The following is a 19,754-nucleotide window of genomic DNA, read 5'->3' on the forward strand; positions in this document are numbered from 1 at the left end:
TGAGAGAGGTCCGTCTTTATCACTACCTGGACGACCTCCTTCTTCTGGCCCAAGACAAGTCTGTCATCCTGGAACATCTAGCTCTGGTCATCTCGTCTCTAGAGAGGTTCGGCTGGATCCTGAACAGGGAGAAGAGCCATCTGATTCCCACTCAGTCCCTGGTCTTTTTGGGTGCGCTGTTCAACACCAAGAATAGTACCATCTCTCTGCCAGAAGAAAAGATTCCGGTAATCAGGGACAGAGTGTCTCTAGCTTTGTCAGCATCCCGTCTCACAGCAAAACAATGCCTAAGGGTAATTGGCACCATGGTGTCGGCAGCCCCTATGGTGAAGTGGGCTCTCTGGAGGATGAGACCTTTTCAGAGGGGTTTCCTTCAGCAGTGGAATGGAGTCAGCAATTCCCAACGAATTGTGATAACCACAACAATGAAGAGTTGGCTTCCGTGGTGGCTACAGCTGAAGAATTTGAGCAATTGTCACTCCATAACCCCCATATCTTGGGTGATAGTGACATCAGACGCCAGCAACACCGGATGGGGCGGTCATTGCGGAACAGAGATGGCACAAGGGAAATGGGACTTTCGGTCTCGCCAGACAGTGTCCAACATCTTGGAACTATTAGCGGCCTTTCAAGTGCTACTAGCCTTCAGCCACCTCATTCGGGGTACCTCAGTCATGCTGAGGTTAGACAACACGACTGCAGTAGCCTATGTGAGGAAACAAGGCGGAACTCGCAGTGCATCCCTGCTTCGGGAAGTGGAGCCAATAATGACCTGGGCTCAGGAAAACCTGGTCAATCTGTCAGCAGTTTACATACCAGGGGCTCAGAACACACAAGCAGATTTCCTCTCGAGAACACAACTCAACAACAACGAGTGGTCTCTCCACGAGGATGTGTTCAGCTGGATCCTGTCCTTGGAGTTCATCCCAGAGGTGGATCTATTTGCCTCCTTCAACAACAGGAAGTTGCAGAAGTTTTTCTCGAGGGACAGAGATCCCAGAGCATTCGGGGTGGATGCCCTGACAGATTGCTGGAGGTTTCACAAGGCTTATGCCTTTCCCCCAGTACCAGTCATCTTTCAATTCCTGCGGAGAATACAGATGGAATTAGTCAAAGTGGTTGCAGTAATCCCGTTCTGGCCCAACAGACCGTGGTTTCCCCTACTGTTTCAACTGAGCTACCGCGACCCAGTCCCTCTTCCTCTCAGGACGGATCTGCTGTCCCAGGGCTCCATCCTTCACCCATGCCCAGCCCGTCTGCACCTTCGGGTCTGGTTTTTGAAAGGGGAAGGCTGGAAGCGTTAGGATGTCCGGAAGTAGCCATACCAACTCTTTTGAGTGCTAGAAGACAAAGCACGAATAAAACCTATGAAAGGATTTGGGCTAGGTTTACTTCTTTCCTAGAGTCCAAAGGAAAGTCCTGGTCATCTCCGTCCGTGCAAGATATCCTTTCATTTCTTCAGTCAGGACTGGAGTTGCCTCTTTCAGTAAGCGCCTTGCGAGTCCAAGTATCAGCCATGTCCGCCTTCACAGGCATTTCCTGGGCTGCACATCCTTTGATCAGGCAATTTTTCAAAGGGGCCGTAAGGCTAAGGCCACAGAAGAAGTTGAGATTCCCCAAGTGGGACATGCCTTTGGTCCTGGATTTCTTATCCTCAGTTGGCTCAAGTCTTGAAGATTCTATATCTATGAAACATCTCACCCTCAAGACGGTCTTTCTGGTGGCCATCACATCTGCAAAAAGGGTGTCAGAGATCCAAAGTCTGGGAAGTAAGGAACCCTTTCTGACTTTTTTCCCGGACAGAGTTGTCCTCATTCCAATGCTGGGAGCAAGGCCTAAAGTCACGTCGGTTTTCCATGAGAACCAGGAAATTGTTCTCCCTACTTTCAATTCGTCGGCCGAACCTCCGGAAGTCCATCCTCTGGATGTGGGCAACACGCTCAAACAGTACTTGGAAGCTACAGCATCTTTCCGGAAGACGGATTATCTATTTGTCTTGTTGTCTGGGAAGAACAAAGGTATGCGTGCCTCTTCAAGATCAATTGCCTCCTGGATAGTAGAGACGATTCAGTGGGCTTATAGAGAGAAGGGCTTGGTTCCTCCTAAAGCAGTGACTGCGCATTCTACTCGTGGTGTCGCTACTTCATGGGCAGCTTCAAGACATGTCGCTCCGGATGTGGTCTGCAGAGCAGCGTCTTGGTCGTCCATTCACACATTTATGTCACATTATTGTGTTGAGCCGGCGGCTCTTTCTTCTGTTGGTTTTGGTACTCAAGTGTTATCTGTTGCAGGTGTTAATTAAATTTATCAGCATCTGCCCACCCAATTGTGTTTTGGCGAGTTATTTCCCAAACGTATGCTGCCATGGAGTCTGTCAGGAAAACGGAAGATTTATATCAAATACTTACTGTAATTTTCCTTTCCTGATGGACTCCATGGCAGCAGGAGTCCCCTCCCAGTTCCTGAGTAGGCTAGTTACAGAACACGGATGCTGAAAGGGAGCAAAGATTTATGGGAGTGGGGTCCTATAGGGTAGGAGTGGAGGCGGGACTACCCAAACGTATGCTGCCATGGAGTCCATCAGGAAAGGAAAATTACGGTAAGTATTTGATATAAATTTTCCGTTTTCTTACCTTTTTTACAAAGTTAAAAGTTCTGTCATGTGACCATACATTGCTTTTTTCCTTATAGTGCTGGGTGGGGTTGCAGGACCCTGTGCAGACACACACTGTGCCTGTATTCCATAGTTTGTTCAGCCTAAGGCTCCGTTCACATGTAAGCGTATGGATCACGGGCAGAACCACCGCGGTTCCGCCCGCGATCCGGAGATTATTGCAAATCGCGTTGCCCGTTGATTTGCAATAGACCCCCAAAACGCTGAGCGATGTTGCCGCGATTTCCGCCTGCCGAATCGCGGTAACATTGCGCAAAAAAAAATCGCGGGACGCATTACGACCAAAAAAGTACAAGAGCTTCTTTGGATCGTATTGCGTCCCGCGATTTTTTTTGCGCGATGTTACCGCGATTCGGCAGGCGGAAATCGCAGCAACATCGCTCAGCGTTTGGGGGGCTATTGCAAATCAACGGGCAACGCACAGGCGTCCCGCGATTTGCAATAATCTCTGGATCGTGGGCGGAACCGCGGCGGTTTTGCCCGTGATCCATACGCTTACATGTGAACGGAGCCTTAGGCTGAACAAACTATGGAATACAGGCACAGTGTGTGTCTGCACAGGGTCCTGCAACCCCAATAATCTCCGGATCGTGGGCGGAACCGCGGCGGTTCTGCCCGTGATCCATACGCTTACATGTGAACGGAGCCTAAGGCAAGAGCAGGGGGCGTGTTCAAGGGGCAGGCTGTGATAGGGAGGGGGTGTGTGCCAGAGGCAGGATGTGATTGGTCAGGGGGTGCGGTGGTTGAACAAACTACCCAATATAGGCATGCTGTGTCTGCACAGTGTCCTGTACCTCTGAATGGCCAGCCAAAGGATGAAAACTGACCCTGCTAACACAGATTAGCTTTTGTACTTTGTGTGGTCAGTTTAGAACAAGGAATAAAGATGACTGGAAGGATCAAACCGGTACATCAGATGGAAGAAGAGCATGAAAATGATAAAGACTATGCCGCACTGATGGGGAACCTTGACACCCCAGATGTTTTGGAACTGCATTTCCCATGATGCTCATGCACTCTGCAGGGTAGTTGAGGCATCAAGGGAAATGTAGTTCATAAACATCTGGGGTGCCAAGGTTGGCCATCACTGAACTCTGGGCAAATATACTGTTCAATTTGAACTAGAGATTCCCTCACTTTGGAGAGATCTCCTATATTGGCTTTGGGGCATGAAGTGAAATTCACTGGTATAAGCAATCATAATGTCTAAAAAAAAAAAAAAATCCTGACCACTCCTCCAGAGTAGTACATTGTTACTGTACAAAAATCAAATGACTCCTGCACTTGAGGGGTGGCCTTGAGTCCGGTATCCTAAAATTGTGATTCAGGTCTGGTTGAAGTTGTCCCGGCTGTGCTGCCACTCTGAACAGGCCGTGGTAACCCAAATAGATTCTAGAAAAGGAATGGACAGAGGGCGCACCAGCCTAGCGCATTATCTTTAAAATAATCTATTAAAATGAAAAGACATACACATTATACTCACAAAGCAAATATGAAACACGGGCAAACATAAGCAATACAGGACCAGCAAGGGTCTCCACCAAGCATCCTCTGCTGCCGCAGGCTGTGGAAGGAAGTGGACCACCAAAGAACGGCTTACGCGTTTCAGGGCTCTGATGAAGGGGGAACACTCCGAAACACGTAAACGGTTCTTTGGAGGTCCACTTCCTTCCACGGCCTGCGGCAGTTAAGGATGCTTAGTGGAGACCCTTGGTGGTCCTGTATTGCTTATGTTTGCCCGTGTTTCACATTTGCTTTGTGAGTATAATGTGTATGTCTTTTCATTTTAATAAATTGTTTTAAAGATAATGCGCTAGGCTGGTGCACCTTCTGTCCATTCCTTTTCTAGTACATTGTTACTATTATAACACTGTATTGCTCTGGTCAAAGTGTGATGGGGCTGTACTGCACTACAGTATGTTAAAAACCCAAAAAATTGTGACAAAACTTTTTCTTTAATTTCTTCATTTTCCAAAAATTTGTGACAAACAAATTACAATTTCAAAAACTCGCCATGCCTCTTACTAAATACCTTGGGCTGTCTACATTCCAAAAAGTCTTAATTTCGAGGATATTTGTACTGTCCTGACATTTTTGGGCCTCAAGAATTTGGCCGTCAGTACATCAAGATTGAACAGCTTTCAGATATATCCCATAGTTTGTGGACTCTGTAACTTTCCTATGGACTAAATAATATACACCGATTTGGGTTATTTTCAACAAAGAAATGTAGCAGTTTGGCATAAATTTATGAAGAAAGATTATTTAACCACTTCAATACAGGGCACTTTCACCCCCTTCCTGCCCAGGCCAATTTTCAGATTTTGGCGCTGTTGCATTTTGAATGACAATTGTGCAGTCATGCAAGGCTGTACCTAAACCAAATTTATGTAATTTTTTCCCCACAAATAGAGCTTTCTTTTGGTGGTATTTGATCACTGCAGGTTTTTTCTTTTTTGCTAAACAAATAAAAAAAGACAGAAAAGTTTGAAAAAAAAATAAAATTTTTTGTTATGTTATACAATTTTGTAAATAGATAATTTTTTTCCTGCACTGATGAGCACTGATGAGGCCACACTGACAGGCACTGATGAGGAGACACTGATGGGGTGGCAAGATATGTGGCACTGATGGGCACTGATAGGTAGCACTGATATGCAGCATTGGTGGGCACTGATAGGTTCTTTACCGAGATCGGAGATGTGGTCTGTCAGAGTGACACGCCGCAGCACCGATCGCTGCTCTGCGCGCCCCGCCATATGACGTCCGGTCAGGATAATGCAACCACATTCCCGCCGTCAATCGCCTGTAGGGCGGGCGGGAAGTGGTTAAATTGCAAAATTTCATAATAGAAATTAAGAAATTTTTTGGCCTTTTTTCATTTTGGTGATTCAATAACACCAAAATAAAGCTCTATTTGAGTGAAAAAAAATGATAACATTTCATATGGGTATAGTGTTGCATGACCGCGCAATTGTTGAAAGCTGAAAATTGGCCTTGGCAGGAAGGGGTTGAAAGTACCCCATACTGAAGTGTTTAAAAAACTCCCATGGCCTGCTATTGGTATTTGTGGAAATGTTAGGCACAGAAATTTAGAGCTATATTTGGGGAATTTTACCTCTGAGATAAGCGATACATACAAATCATGTACTCCTCGATTCGTTCAAAGATTAACCGCTTGCCAACTTTATACTGTATATATACAGTGGCAAAGTGGCTCTCCTGCACAGGATCACGTACCTAGTACGTGATGCTGTACTTCCAGGCCTGGGGCACGCACGTGCCCTGCCGGAAACCCGCTTCCGCTGTGATTAGAGTTAGACACAGCAGGAGCTGATCTACGGATACCGTGGACTCGATGTCCGCCGGAACCCACCGATCAATAGACAGACCCAGAACAGCGATCTGCTTATGTAAACAAGGCAGATTGCTGTTCTGTCAGTAGGTAAGGCATTGATCCTGTGTTCCTGAAAAGTTTTCCCATAGTTCAAGCACCTCCCCCACGGTGAGAAAGCATAGGCTAGGCACAGAATTAACCCTCTGATAGCCCCTGATGTTAACCCCTTTCCTGCCAGTGTCATTAGTACAGTGGCAGTACATATTTTTAGCACTGATTTCTGTATTATTGTCACTGGTCACCAAAAAGTGTTAGTATCTAATTTGTCCCCTGCATTATCACAGTCCCACTATAAGATGCTGATTGCCACCATTACTAGTAAAAAATACATAATCCATAAATATATCCCATAGTTTTTAGATGCTACAACTTTTGTGCAAACCAATCACATAATGCTTATTGTGATTTTTTTTTTTTGTTAACCAAAAATATGTAGAAGAATAGATATTGGCCTAAATTGGATTTTTTACTTTTTTTATTGGATATGTTTTATAGCATAAAGCAAAAATTATTATTATTATTTTTTTTTTTTTTAATTTTCAGTATTTTTGTTTATAGCGTAAAAACTATAAAACGCAGAGATGATTAAATATCACCAAAATAAAGCTCTATTCGTGGGGAAAAAAGTACATAATTTTAATTAAGGTACAATGTCGCACGACCATGCAATAATCAGTTAAAATAACACAGTGCTGTATCGCAAAAAATGGCCTGGTCATGAAGGTGGGTGAATCTTCGGAGGTCAAGTGGTTAAGAATTATATGAAGTTACAAAATAAAGTCTCTACAATGCCATCTGGTGGCCATTTGTGGCACTGTAGCCTATGTAAAATTTGAGTCAATATAACATATGAATTTAAAAGAGAAGTGTGGGATTAAAAAAAAAAAAAAAACATTCATACTAACCTATGTACATAAAGCATCAATAATGCATCTGTCCCTCCCTGCCTCTACACTGAGAACTGAGCGATAATAGACCGCTGATCACTCAGTTCTCGGGTCTGCTGTGAGCAGAGAATGGTGACTGTTAGTCAACTGGCTTTGTGCCCTGCACTCCAGCATTCACTGGAGTGCTGGACTGTGGAGGAGACAGGAGCAGCTGGTTCAGGCTCTCAGCAGTGTGGCTGAGCCAGCGGTCAGACATCTGTCAGGATCCCTGCAGAGCATGAACCGGCTCGGTGGCGGAATCTGAGCCACAGGAGTGCATAACTAAGTGCACTCCTGTGATTCATAGGAAAAGTATGGCCAAAAAAAAAAAAAGCGTTGGCCATACTTCTCCTTTAAAAGGATAGGTTCACTTTTTGGAGCATGCTACACATTACACCCATATTTAGGGCATAACGTGTAATATAATTATTATTATTATATAGGATTTATATAGCACTGACAGTTTATGCAGCGCTTTACAACTTGTGGGTAGACAGTAAAAATACAATACACTTTAATACAGTAGGAATCAGAGGCCTCTGCTCCTTAGAGCATACAATCTAAGAGGGAGGGTCAAGAGATACAAGAGGTAATATCCTTTAGCAGGTGTCCTCCACGCCCATATAACCCCGCCCTATGACATGACAGCGGACAGGGTTCCTCTCCCTGCACCTACTGTCACATTTTTAAAACAGTGCGGCTGTGCGGGGCTCCACCTGCTTAGCCGCATCATTCATTTACAGGAATCTCTGGCAAACAGCTTGTAGTTCTCAATGAACTGTGTGAGGGCGCTGATGAGCGTGATTATAGTGCATTTACAAGCTCTGCACCTTTCAGAATGACACCCAGTGCAGAGGTATGGGCTGAAAGCTGTAGGCTTTATCTGCAGGATCCTGACATTTCACCCGTGATCCACTGATCATCGGTGCAATGCATGCCAGGAAATAATATTAAATGCACATTTTCTTTTCTGCAGAAATATGTGCATTTATTATTTTTTCCCAAAAAGTACACTTAGACTTTAAAGTAAACCTGACACAAATGTGTGCAATTCAAATTTATCATATGATCAAATAATAATATTCAAGGAAACCAATTGATCTGGAGTTGGCTGACATATGTAAATTGCTAATTTTTCTGTAAAAGATAAACTGGTCCCTGCGCCCTCTTGTCCACACCTAGATAGGGGCAGGTTCATGACCAAACTCTACTGCCTTATATGCAGTGGAGAAAAGTGAGGTCAGGAACCTTGCTGTGCTCTCCAACAGGGATAAGTGAATAAAAAATAAATAAAATTTAAAAAAATCTGGATAGAATTTATAATCCAATGTTCCCATATGTATTTAGGCTGTGTAATCAGTTCTTTGCCTATAGCTCTGACTTGGTTCCTGAGCTATTTTAAGCATTGGGATTTGAGCATTGGGGTTAATGGTTTATATAGTTGATATATAAACGTAGATTTAGCTGGATGCTGCCAACGTCTTTAATTGCTGTTTCTGTAACTATTTGTCTTTCAAAGAAAACGCTCTTCCCTCTCACAAGCAGTAACAACAAAGAGGTCCATTTCTAACAATTTGCTGACCATGGCTGCTTATAAGAGGCGGAGGCGAGACCTGCATCACATTCCCATAGAAAGGAGATTATGAGATTTGAGAAATAAATGGCGAGGTTTGAATAGTTCTTCAGTATTCTGCTGGGCTGGCTGGTTAACCCCTTGTACCCTGCATCTTAAATTTAAGGAACTGTCCAAAATGCCACAGATGTCAGCAGACAAGCCAGGAAACATGTTACTGTATGTACCTACTACTGGCAGTATTTAGGAGAGCTGGAAGGTAATGCTTAATTGAATCCTATGTTACGTTTTGTGCTAGACTGTTATAGTAAGGGTTAAGTAAATGGATATTAGTTGGTTAAGATTTAAAGGAGGGGAAAAGGGATTTTGGAATTAACTTACAAATACTTTTTTGACTTTTATGACCTTGGCAGACCAGTACATACATTTTATACTGACATTTTGGTGTACCTGACTGGCTGTGATAGGCTTACGGTAAGATATGTCAGCTTTTGGGATTTTCTGAACCCTCTATTGCTTACTATTACTGAGACATCAAAATTAGATTGTTTGTTACAATTCGGTAGATGCGTTTTCAGTGCACTACACACGAGTGTTATCATAAAGGGCAATGTGGTTGCTAAATAATCTTGTGGAACTGAGGTCCTAGGTTAACATCTTGCAGCATTGGGATTTTAGCTTCAATACAAGCAGTTGAAGGTGCATATTTAACTTGTGGTCTAACTCATTGATCTTCAGGGTATTTTGACATCACAAAATGACAGTAAGAGATATCAAGCAGACTATCCTGTAACACAGGACCGTTCAGAGAGGTTCTGCTTTCAGTCTTCCTTGCTTTGTGATACTCTGGTAGAGGAAAATCCTGCAGCATATCTAAACTTTAGTTTAAATCCAAAAAAGATGTCAATGCATTATCTAGGATAGTTTGCATTGATGCTAAAATCTGTTCAGACACCCATATTCAAAATATAAACACTTTAATAATTTGTCAAAAAACATCAAAAACGAGCACCATTAAACATAAAATAGATACTTGCTACACATGTGTCTACTTTCAACGCCATTACCACCAATAGTATAGTAAACCCACTTGAAACACTACAATGAACAATATACCAAACAAAAAGATGCAAAGGACCACTTTTCTGATTAACACAGCTATATGGGGTACTAAACTACCTATATATGATAATATATATTTATATTGGTCAAAGGTCAACAAAGATCCACCATTAATTTGTCTTTAACAAGTCTTAAACCATCAAGATAAGGATGACATTTAGGAGACTTGATGGTCAAAGATATCCAATTTCCACATGTTATATATATAAAATGCTAAATATTCATTAAGTGTATGCCGTTCCACCCAAAATGTTTGGTATATTGGCCATTGTAGTTTTTTAAAGTGGCTTTAAAAAACTATGGCTAATATTGGTGATGAGATTGCAGGAGGGGAACAGGGTCAAACGGAAATTAGTGTGATTGGGGTAAATCTGACCAGGCAACTAGAATCTAGAACAAGTCTTTCCAAAACTTTCCGACAGACTCACCCATTTGTATGATAGATCCTGTCTGACTCCCATTCGTCTATCCAGATATCGGCCACAACATAATTTATTCTGCCCCGGATGTGAGGAGACCAGCGCTACCTTTTTCCTCCCTATGTGGTCTTGTCCTGCTATCCAAGGTTATTAGACACAAGTGGTCGAGTCCCTCCATGATTGTTTGGGCTCTCCACTAGCAATGTGCCCCAAAAAATGTCTACTGGGCTCCCTTCCTACCTCGGAAGAGGACAAACACCTTCACACTCTTCATTGCCAGATTGTTAATTGTGAGTGTGGCTCAGGGAGTTACCACCAACTTTTCAGAATTGGGCCCCTGCTGTTAACACCCCACTGCCTTATGAAAAAAGTATTATATATCAATAGAGGGTGCCCTGCTAAATATCATCAGATGTGGGACAGATGGCTAGAGAATACCTCTACTTGTACTGATGATGAATCGTCTAGCTTGTAAATGTCTATTCTATGGATAGAATTGCACTACTTATTGTATGTTTTCATTCTGCAATATTGTGTATCGTAGACAGGTGTATTTGATGACTGTCAGCAGGTTACTGTAATACGTTATGAATATAGGTACCGCATGTTTTATTGCTTGTATTTGTATGAACTTATCTTTCTCTTTTCTGTTATTGGTGCATACTGCACTGTTTTTTAATAAAGAGTTTGCTTTTTGATTAAAAAAAAAAAACCTGACCAGGCAGCACAGGATCTGCATAACCTCCATGTGTTACCAGAAAAGGAATGAAGATTCCACTCTAGGAGTTGATGATTGTCTATTCAAGGAGACCAGCCTTTGGCTATCTTTTAGACTAGCCATCATCTTTTCTTGTATCATAGTACCTATAATTCTCTGCTTACCTTCCATGAAGCGTACCATAGGTTGCCTCCATGTCTTTGTGATTTTTAGCCTCATAGACAGGAGTATAAAGGGTACAAGCTTTTGTTCCTGTTTAGTTAGATAAGGTATGGATCTATGTAATAGCGCTTTCCAGGGTGTCCTAGAAAGGTTGATGTTAAGATAATGAGATTATAGATGCATAATTATAACTTCCTTACCTTAGGACATTCCCACCAAATATGAATAAGTGAGCCAGGTGCCCTTTGCATCCTCTGAAGCAGTTTGGGGGCCCCTGGCATGAATTTAGCAATATGCAATGGGGTCATGTACCATGGTGGTGTTGGATGTAGACATATTTATAGCTAATTGCTCTCTTTTACGTATGTGTTTATATTTTGCTCGGTAGCTTTTATGTTTATTACTTGATTATATTAGGAACAAGCACCCACTAGAAACACACATATATATGAGTCTGTATCAAGTTTAAACCTAAACAATTATGCTATATCTCGCCCCTTCCGTTTTTTGTGTGCAATACATTTTTTACCCTTTGGTTTATTTTATATCGGAAATTTGGGAAGAGATTTCTGTTGATATAAGAATCTGTTGCATTGGTAAGCAAGGTGTTAAACTTACAAAACGAGGTGATTGACTGTAGTGCTGGACTGGAATATTAAGCTGTAATGGCCACTGACTGAAGAATAAATTAGCTTTTTATAAAAACAAAACATGACATGATTTAGCAATATTATCCAGACCCCCTTTATGTCAATCTTTGGGAGCTGCACACTTCCTAACATTTAGAACTGTGGTCTCCAAACTGCGGCCCGTGGGCCAAATGCGGCCCTTTTGCTAGCCTTTATCTAGCCCTTTGGGAAATATTCTTTCCACTGACACTAATAGTGGGGCACAATTCCTGCAAATAACACCAAGAGTGGGGCATAAATCCTGCCCCTGACACCAAGAGTGGGGCATAATTCCTGCCACTGACACCAACAATGGGGCACTATCCCTCCAACTTGATAAATATGATGGGACGCTATTCCTTCTACTGACCACAGGTGCTATGTCATTTCTATAATTCCACTGACCATAAAGCCTAAGGCATTGATTATTGCTACTGAATCCATTATATTTCCACCCCCAATGGCCACAATCCAGCAACCCTTATGTCTGAAGGACAGTAAACTGGCCCTTTGCTTGAAATGTTTGAAGACCTCTGGTTTAGAAAGAAAGAGATATACACTGGCTTTATCTACCCACATTCAACCCTAGTTTGACAATATTTGTACATACGAAGTCCAATTCTAATAATCCCCATCCTTTTGAGACCATAAAATTAGAACAAACCTAAAAAAAAATGGACCCTTACACCCCATACACACTTGTGTGACTTGTCATATGATTTTGAACATCAAAGTCGCATTACAAGTTTTACCCCATGTTTTTTAATGATAACTATTCATATACAAGTGCATCTCATAAAATTAGAATGCCATCAAAAAGTTAATTTATTTCAGTAATTCAATTCAAAAAGTGAAACCCATATATTTTATATAGATGCGTTTCATACAGTGATATATTTCAAGCATTTTTTTCTTTTAATGTTGATGATTTTGGCTTACAGCTAGTGAAAACCCAAAATTCAGTATCTCAGAAAATTTGAATATTACATAAGACCAAAAAAAAACCAAGGATTTTTATTACAGAAATATTGGCTTGCTGAGAAGTATGACCATGTACAGTATAGTATGCACTCAATACTTGGTTGGGGCTCCTTGTGAATTAATTACTGCATCAATGCGGCGTGGCATGGAGGCGATCAACCTGTGGCACTGCTGAGATGTTATGGAAGATTAACCTCTTTACCACTAGAGGATTTTGCTGTCTTACGTCTGGGCCACTGTTTGCGATTCGGCACTGTGTGACTTTAACTGACAATTGCGCGGTCGTGCGACGCCGTACCCAAACGAAATTTACGTCCTTTTTTTCCCACAAACAGAGCTTTCTTTTGGTGGTATTTGATCACCTGTGCGATTTTTACTTTTTGCGCTATAAACAAAAAAAGAGCGTTTATTTTGAAAAAATAACGATATTTTTAACATTTTTTTATATGAAATTCCCCCCCAAAAAAATGTAAAAATCAAAATTTTTTAAATTTTTGGCCAATTTGTTTTATGCTACCCATGTTTGGTAAAAAAAATCACAATAAGCGTATTTTGATTGGTTTGCGCAAAAGTTATTGCGTTTACTAAGAAAGGGAAAGATTTATGTCATTTTTGGTGGGTTTTTTTTAAACGCGTAATGGCGGCGATCTGCGATTTTTTTTTTGCGGGACTGCGACATTCCGGCGGACAGATCGGACCCTTGACTGACATTTTTGACACTTTTGGGGGTACCAGTGACATTACTGCAGTAATCAGTGCTATATATATGCACTGTTACTGTAAAAATGACACTGGCAGGGAAGGGGTTAATTTTATTGGAGAGGGAGGGGTTAATGTGTGCCTGGTGCTTACTAACGTGTGTGGGGGGAGGTGACTGTGTGACACAAGGACAGATCGAGGGTTCAACTATGCTGAACCCTGCAATCTGACCCTGCCTGTCACTTAGGAGATCCGCCCACTTGTGTTTACACAAGCAGGCGGATCTCCAAAACTTGATTCCCCGACGTTCGGGGAAGAGCATCGGCGATCGCCGCTGCTCCTCCCCTGGCCTGACTCCCGCTGTGACTGAAAACAGCGGGAGCGAGCCTCCGGCGGCGTGCACGCGCCGCAGAGAAAGGGGAGTGTCTGGCGACGTAGGTCTACGTCGCCAGACGATAACTAACCACTTTGCCGCAGTAGGCTCAACGTGAGCAGACGGCAAGTGGTTAAGTTGCTTTGATAGCAGCCTTCAGCTCATCTGCATTGTTAGGTCTGGTGTCTCTCATTTTCCTCTTGACAATACCCCACAGATTCTCTATGGCAGGGATCTCAAACCGGTGGCCCTACAGCTGTTGCAGAACTACAATTCCCCTGAGGCATTGCAAGGCTGACAGTTACAAGCATGACTCCCATAAGCAGAGGCATGATGGGACTTCATCATAGTTCCGCAACAGCTGGAAGGCCACCAGTTTGAGACCCCTGCTCCATGAGGTTTAGGTAAGGTGAGTTTACTGGCCAATCAAGCACAGTGATACCATGATCATTAAACCAGGTATTAGTACTTTTGGCAGTGTGGGCAGGTTCCAAGTCCTGCTGGAAAATGAAATCAGCATCTCCAAAAAGTTGGTCAGCAGAGGGAAGCATAAAGTGCTCTAGAATTTCCTGGTAGAGGGCTGCGCTGACTCCTGACTTTAGAAAACACAGTGGACTAACACCAGCTGATTTAGGGAGCCATTGCATCTGCTGGTGAGGGTCCACTGTGTTTTAGAGCACTTCATGCTTCCCTTTGCTGACCAGCTTTATGAAGATGCTGATTTCATTTTCCAGCAGGACTTGGTACCTGCCCACACTGCCAAAAGTATCAATACCTGGTTTAAAGATCATGGTATCACTTTGCTTGATTGGCCAGCAAACTCACCTGACCTAAAACCCAGAAAGAATCTGCGGGATATTGCCAAGAGGAAGATGAGAGACACCAGACCCAACAATGCATATGAGCTAAAAGCAACCTGGGCTTCCACACCACCTCAGCAGTGCCACAGGCTGATCGCCTCCATGCCATGCCACATTGATGCAGTATTTCATGCAAAAGGAGCCCCGACTAAGTATTGAGTGCATACTATATGATACATGGACATACTTTTCAGTAAGCCAGCATTTCTGCATTAAAAATCCTTTTTTTATTGGTCTTATGTAATATTCTAATTTTCTGAGATATTGAGTTTTGGGTTTTCACTGTCTGTAAGGCATAGAAAATCAAAATTAGGCAAAATAAATTCTTGAAATACATCACTCTGTGTGTGACGCATCTATATAAAAGATAGAAGTTTCACTTTTTGAATTGAATTACTGAAATTAATAAAATTTTTGAAGATATTCCAATTTTATGAGCTGCACCTGTATGTGTGCCTTGATGTATTAGCAACTTCAAAGTAGTTCATGCACTACTCGAGTCTTTACTTTCATGCAACTTGAGGGCCATAGACTTCAATGTTAAGCCTCTAAAGTTTCATTAAAGTCATAGCTGAATGTTTTACATGCAACAGTGGGTCTGACTTTGCAGAGGGAAAAGAAGTCACATCCAAGTCGCACACATCCAATTTTACATCAAAGTTGCACCCAACAATGCATGACTTGGAGTTGTATAAGTGTGAATGGGGCCTTAGGGTTCATTCAAACAGGGGGCATTAAAAGAAGGTAGCTGAGCCACCATGTTACATTCCCAAAACTGCCCAACTAAACACAGAAATGCACCACTCAGGGCTGTACACAGCGATGCTTTGTTTCATGGCTGCAGCAAAAATTTAATGGCATGATACAGTCAGCAACCGGTACCGCCACCAAACATGACCCATTCAAGTGCATAGCATTGTGGCACCAATGTCCTGTAATTGTGGCTCAGCATGAGGGTTAAAACAGGCATTGTTGAGGTGACATATTGCCATCTCACTTCCTGTCTTCACCTGCCAATTGAGACATACACTGCAATGAAAACCTGAAAGAGACTCTGACTGTTCCCCCTTTCAAGATTATTTGGCTTTAGATACACTTTAACCACTTTACCACCGGAGGATTTTGCTCTTACGTCCAGGCCACTTTTTGTGATTCGGCACTGTGAGATTTTAACTGACAATTGCGCAGTCGTGCAACGCTGTACCCAAACAAAATTTACGTCCTTTTTTCCCCCACAAACAGAGCTTTCTTTTGGTGGTATTTGATCACCTGTGCGATTTTTACTTTTTGTGCTATAAACAAAAAAAGAGCGTACATTTTGAAAAAATAACAATATTTTTCACATTTTTTATATGAAATTCCCCCCCAAAAAAATGTAAAAATCTATTTTTTTTAAATTTTTGGCCAATTTGTTTTCTGCTACCTATGTTTGGTAAAAAAAAATCACAATAAGCGTATTTTGATTGGTTTGCACAAAAGTTATTGCGTTTACTAACTAAGGGAAAGATTTCTGTAATTTTTGGTGTTTTTTTTTTTAACGAGTAATGGCAGCGATCTGCGATTTTTTTTGCGGGACTGCGACATTGCGGCGGACAGATCGGACCCTTGGCTGACATTTTTGACACTTTTGGGGGTACCAGTGACATTTCTACAGTAATCAGTGCTATATATATGCACTGTTACTGTAAAAATGACACTGGCAGGGAAGGGGTTAATTTTATTGGAGAGGGAGGGGTTAATGTATGCCTGGTGCTTACTAACGTGTGTGGGGGAGGTGACTGAGTGACACAGGGACAGATCGCATGTTCAGCTATGCTGAACCCTGTAATCTGTCACTGTTTGTCACTTAGGAGATCCGCCCGCTTTGTTTACACAAGCGGGCGGATCTCCAGACTCGATTCCCCGACGAACGGGGAAGAGCAGCGGCGATCGCCTCCGCTCCTTCCCTGGCCCGACTCCCGCTGTGACTAAAAACAGCGGGAGCGAGCCTCCGGGCCCACAAGGGGAGGAGTCCAAGACTGGACGGAATCGAGCCACTTTGCCGCAGTACAGTCCCAGTGACTGGTCGGAAAGTGGTTAATGACTTTTCTATAGGCTTTGTTTATGTTTTTGTAACGCCTTTTCTGACCTATATTTCATATTTATTTTTAGATGCCGCCATTTGATGCTCTACATACATTTTACCAAAACCTAACAAGAACCAAGAGAGTGACGCCAGAAGCAGCAGAGGGCTCAGGGTTGTGCCGTTGCCTATCCTCTGTGGATCTGGTGGCTCTGGGTGTGGGAAGCACTCTAGGGGCTGGTGTGTACGTCCTAGCAGGAGAAGTGGCCAAAGTGGACTCTGGGCCCAGCATCATCCTGTCCTTCCTGATTGCAGCCTTGGCCTCTGTGCTTGCAGGACTATGCTATGCAGAGTTTGGAGCCCGTGTACCCCTCACAGGATCTGCCTACCTATACAGCTACGTGACAGTTGGAGAGCTTTGGGCCTTCATTACTGGGTGGAATCTGATACTGTCCTATGTTATAGGCAAGATTTCTTTTTTCTATTAGAGCCGTTTCATAATCTGTCATTTGATTTTAAAAATACCCCTTTACCAATTTTAAACATTGCAGATTAAAGCACAGAAAAATCAAGTATTTTAAATGTCTATAAATTATTGTTTCTTCATTTACAGCATGCCTTTGAACTTACTAGAACAATTGTCCACTCAATTCCCCAGCACAACCTCCTCCATCTTCGCAATTCATAGCCCTCTCCTCTTCTAGAAGTGTCTAATTTTTGTCTGTGCTGGTCCAGCTCCTTTGCCCCTCCCCTCTCTCCAAGCTTGCAAGAGAGTAGAGAATAGGAATATTATAGATTGTCACTTGAGTCTGCTAAGGCTGCTGACATCACATCAGATGGAGGCATCCAGCAGCAGTCTCAGAGCTTTTACAGGTAAATAACTTGCATAAAACATGTTAAATGCACATGCAATCTTATAGGAATGTTTTTGCTGAAATGACAGGGTCTCTTAAACTTAAATTCTGAAAGTGTATCTAAACCCTATTACTAAACCCCCATATGGGCTTTAACACAATAATATCATTTTAAATGCTCTTTTCAATCTTCATTTCAATCTACAGCTTTCAAGAAAATAATGCCTAGAGATCCTGCCATGATGGTTTTTGTTCAGGCACTTCCTGGTATAGAGTGAAAATGCCCATTCCCAGTGTCCCATATGTGGTCCAGCATTTCCATCCATGTCACACAAGCAGCCAGGGGCAGACTGGAAACCTTCAGCCCAGGGGGCAAGTACAAACCAGAGGCCCATAGTACAGCGACTCGGCCCCCCTCCCACTCTCCCTCTTCCTCTCCTCCTCCTGACCCCCATTCCAGGCTGAAGCTCTGCTCCAGATACTCTCTACTCACCGGGTGAATCCCGGTTCCTGACCTGACCAGCAGGGGGCAGGTGGGGGGAGCTGGGACAGCTTGGTTGGGTCTGGCCGGGGGAGGAGAGTCCCCAGTGGGGCAATAAACCAGCCTCTGCTCAGACACAGTTTACACCATCCATGCTGGGGGGGGGGGGGAGCAGGCCTGCTCTCTGTCCTTGTCTTCAACCCGCACTCAGCACTCAGTAGGTCAGCAGCAGGGACTTTTTACTTCTCTTCACTAGGAATCCTTTTGGAATGTATGTAGCAGACGTCAAACTAAATACCACACCTCAGGAAGTACCGCCATGGCTAACAGAAGATAGACTTAGAACGAAACTAAAGAAACTTAACATAAATAAATCACCGGGACCGGATGGCTTGCACCCGAGGGTTCTTGAAGAGCTTAGCCAGGTGATTGCCAGACCATTATTCTTGATCTTTAAGGATAGTTTACAGACGGTTATGGTCTGATTGGAAAAAAGCCAACGTGGTACCAATATTTAAAAAAGGGCAGAGATATATCCCAGGTAACTATAGGCCGGTCAGCCTAACATCAACAGTCTGCAAGATTTTGGAGGGGATGTTAAGGGACCACATACAAGACTTTAGTAATGAAAATGGTATTATTAGTAGTAATCAGCATGGATTCATGAAAAATTGTTTTTCCCAAATCCGTCAGTCCCATGGATCGGCATCCCCGCTGCCTAGTGGGGGCGGGAGCGCACCGCCGGCGGCGCGTGCTCACCCCAGGAGCGCTCCTGTGGATCACCATACAGGTACGGCGATTCGCACAGCTTAGCCAGCCTGCCGCAGGCGGTCGGCAAGTGGTTAAGAAACAACTTTGCTGCATACTATAACATGTCAGGTATTTATATATGCAGACTTGTAAAATGAAAGGCCCATTTTGAGCTGTGAAAATAGCTGTTTAACAAAGAGATTAGCTTTATAAGTTGAAGTCCTGACATTCAGAAGAGCTTTACAGGGAACACTGCGCCATTCACATCAACCTCTGCTTAAAGGAGCTTACAGCTTAATTTACTGGCCAGCCCCACATCAGCACACTTGGGTTTGCTCCTCCAGTAAACCCTTAGGACCACCATTATCCTAGCTTATAAGAGAGAGCCCTCTCATTCCCATAAAATTGGAAGCTGCAATGGCGGCGATGCCGAGTGCCACTGCAGAGTCTACCCACTGTGCAGGTCGCTGCAGTGAAGCAGTTAAGATTCTGGGTGGCAGTGTTTGTCTTTTCTACTCATTATGACTCTTTATTCTCTCTCTCTCTCTCCTTTCCCCGTCTGGCTTGCAGTAAGTTCTCTGCTGCCACCCAGTGGATCCCAGACTTGTCAGCTTCTTCCTCTCAAGCTCTTCCCTCTCTCTGTTGGTGCTCTTATTTGAGTACAGGTAAGCAGCAGTATTTTTTTTTTTGTTACGTGTATATGTATAGAAGTTAGGAAAAGTTGCAGTGAGAGGGAACAGAGGAAATATGCTTATCTTACTTTCCTCTTTTATAGTTTGAGCTCGCCACAGCCACAGAAGGCGTGAAGATCGTCGGAAAGGTAGGAGGGGGCTACAAGTGACTAGACGGAGAAAAGAGTGCTTACACCATATTTAAAAGGTGTTTGTCTTTTAGGAGCAAGAGCCCTAGAAAACCCTCGCATAAGGAAAAGACCCGCCAACTAACTGGTTCACTACCACCTGAACCATGCTCTAGCCATATGCTTCATTCTCCGGGCAGGCCATGCTGCAGTAAATCTCCAGCCATGGAGCCAAA

The 19,754-nt window shown here is 43.2% G+C and overlaps 1 protein-coding gene across 5 annotated transcripts in view; it reads left to right on the plus strand.

Moving 5' to 3' along the window:
- LOC309552113 (cationic amino acid transporter 2-like) overlaps positions 1-19,754 on the plus strand; it is a 251,702-nt gene that overhangs the window by 13,314 nt on the left and 218,634 nt on the right. For 2 of the 5 annotated variants that reach the window (XM_082252913.1, XM_082252914.1), the window contains exon 2: positions 16,724-17,099. The exons of 1 other annotated variant lie outside the window; for it this stretch is intronic. In XM_082252913.1, coding sequence (XP_082109039.1) covers positions 16,724-17,099 — 376 coding nt within the window. Of the gene's footprint in view, positions 1-8,710; positions 8,830-9,003; positions 9,045-16,723; positions 17,100-19,754 lie in introns of those variants that run through there. 2 more of the 5 variants (XM_082252915.1, XM_082252916.1) reach the window with 2 other exon arrangements.

Source organism: Pelophylax lessonae, assembly GCF_965119305.1.
Source record: "Pelophylax lessonae genome assembly, chromosome: 4".
Lineage (NCBI taxonomy): Eukaryota > Metazoa > Chordata > Amphibia > Anura > Ranidae > Pelophylax > Pelophylax lessonae.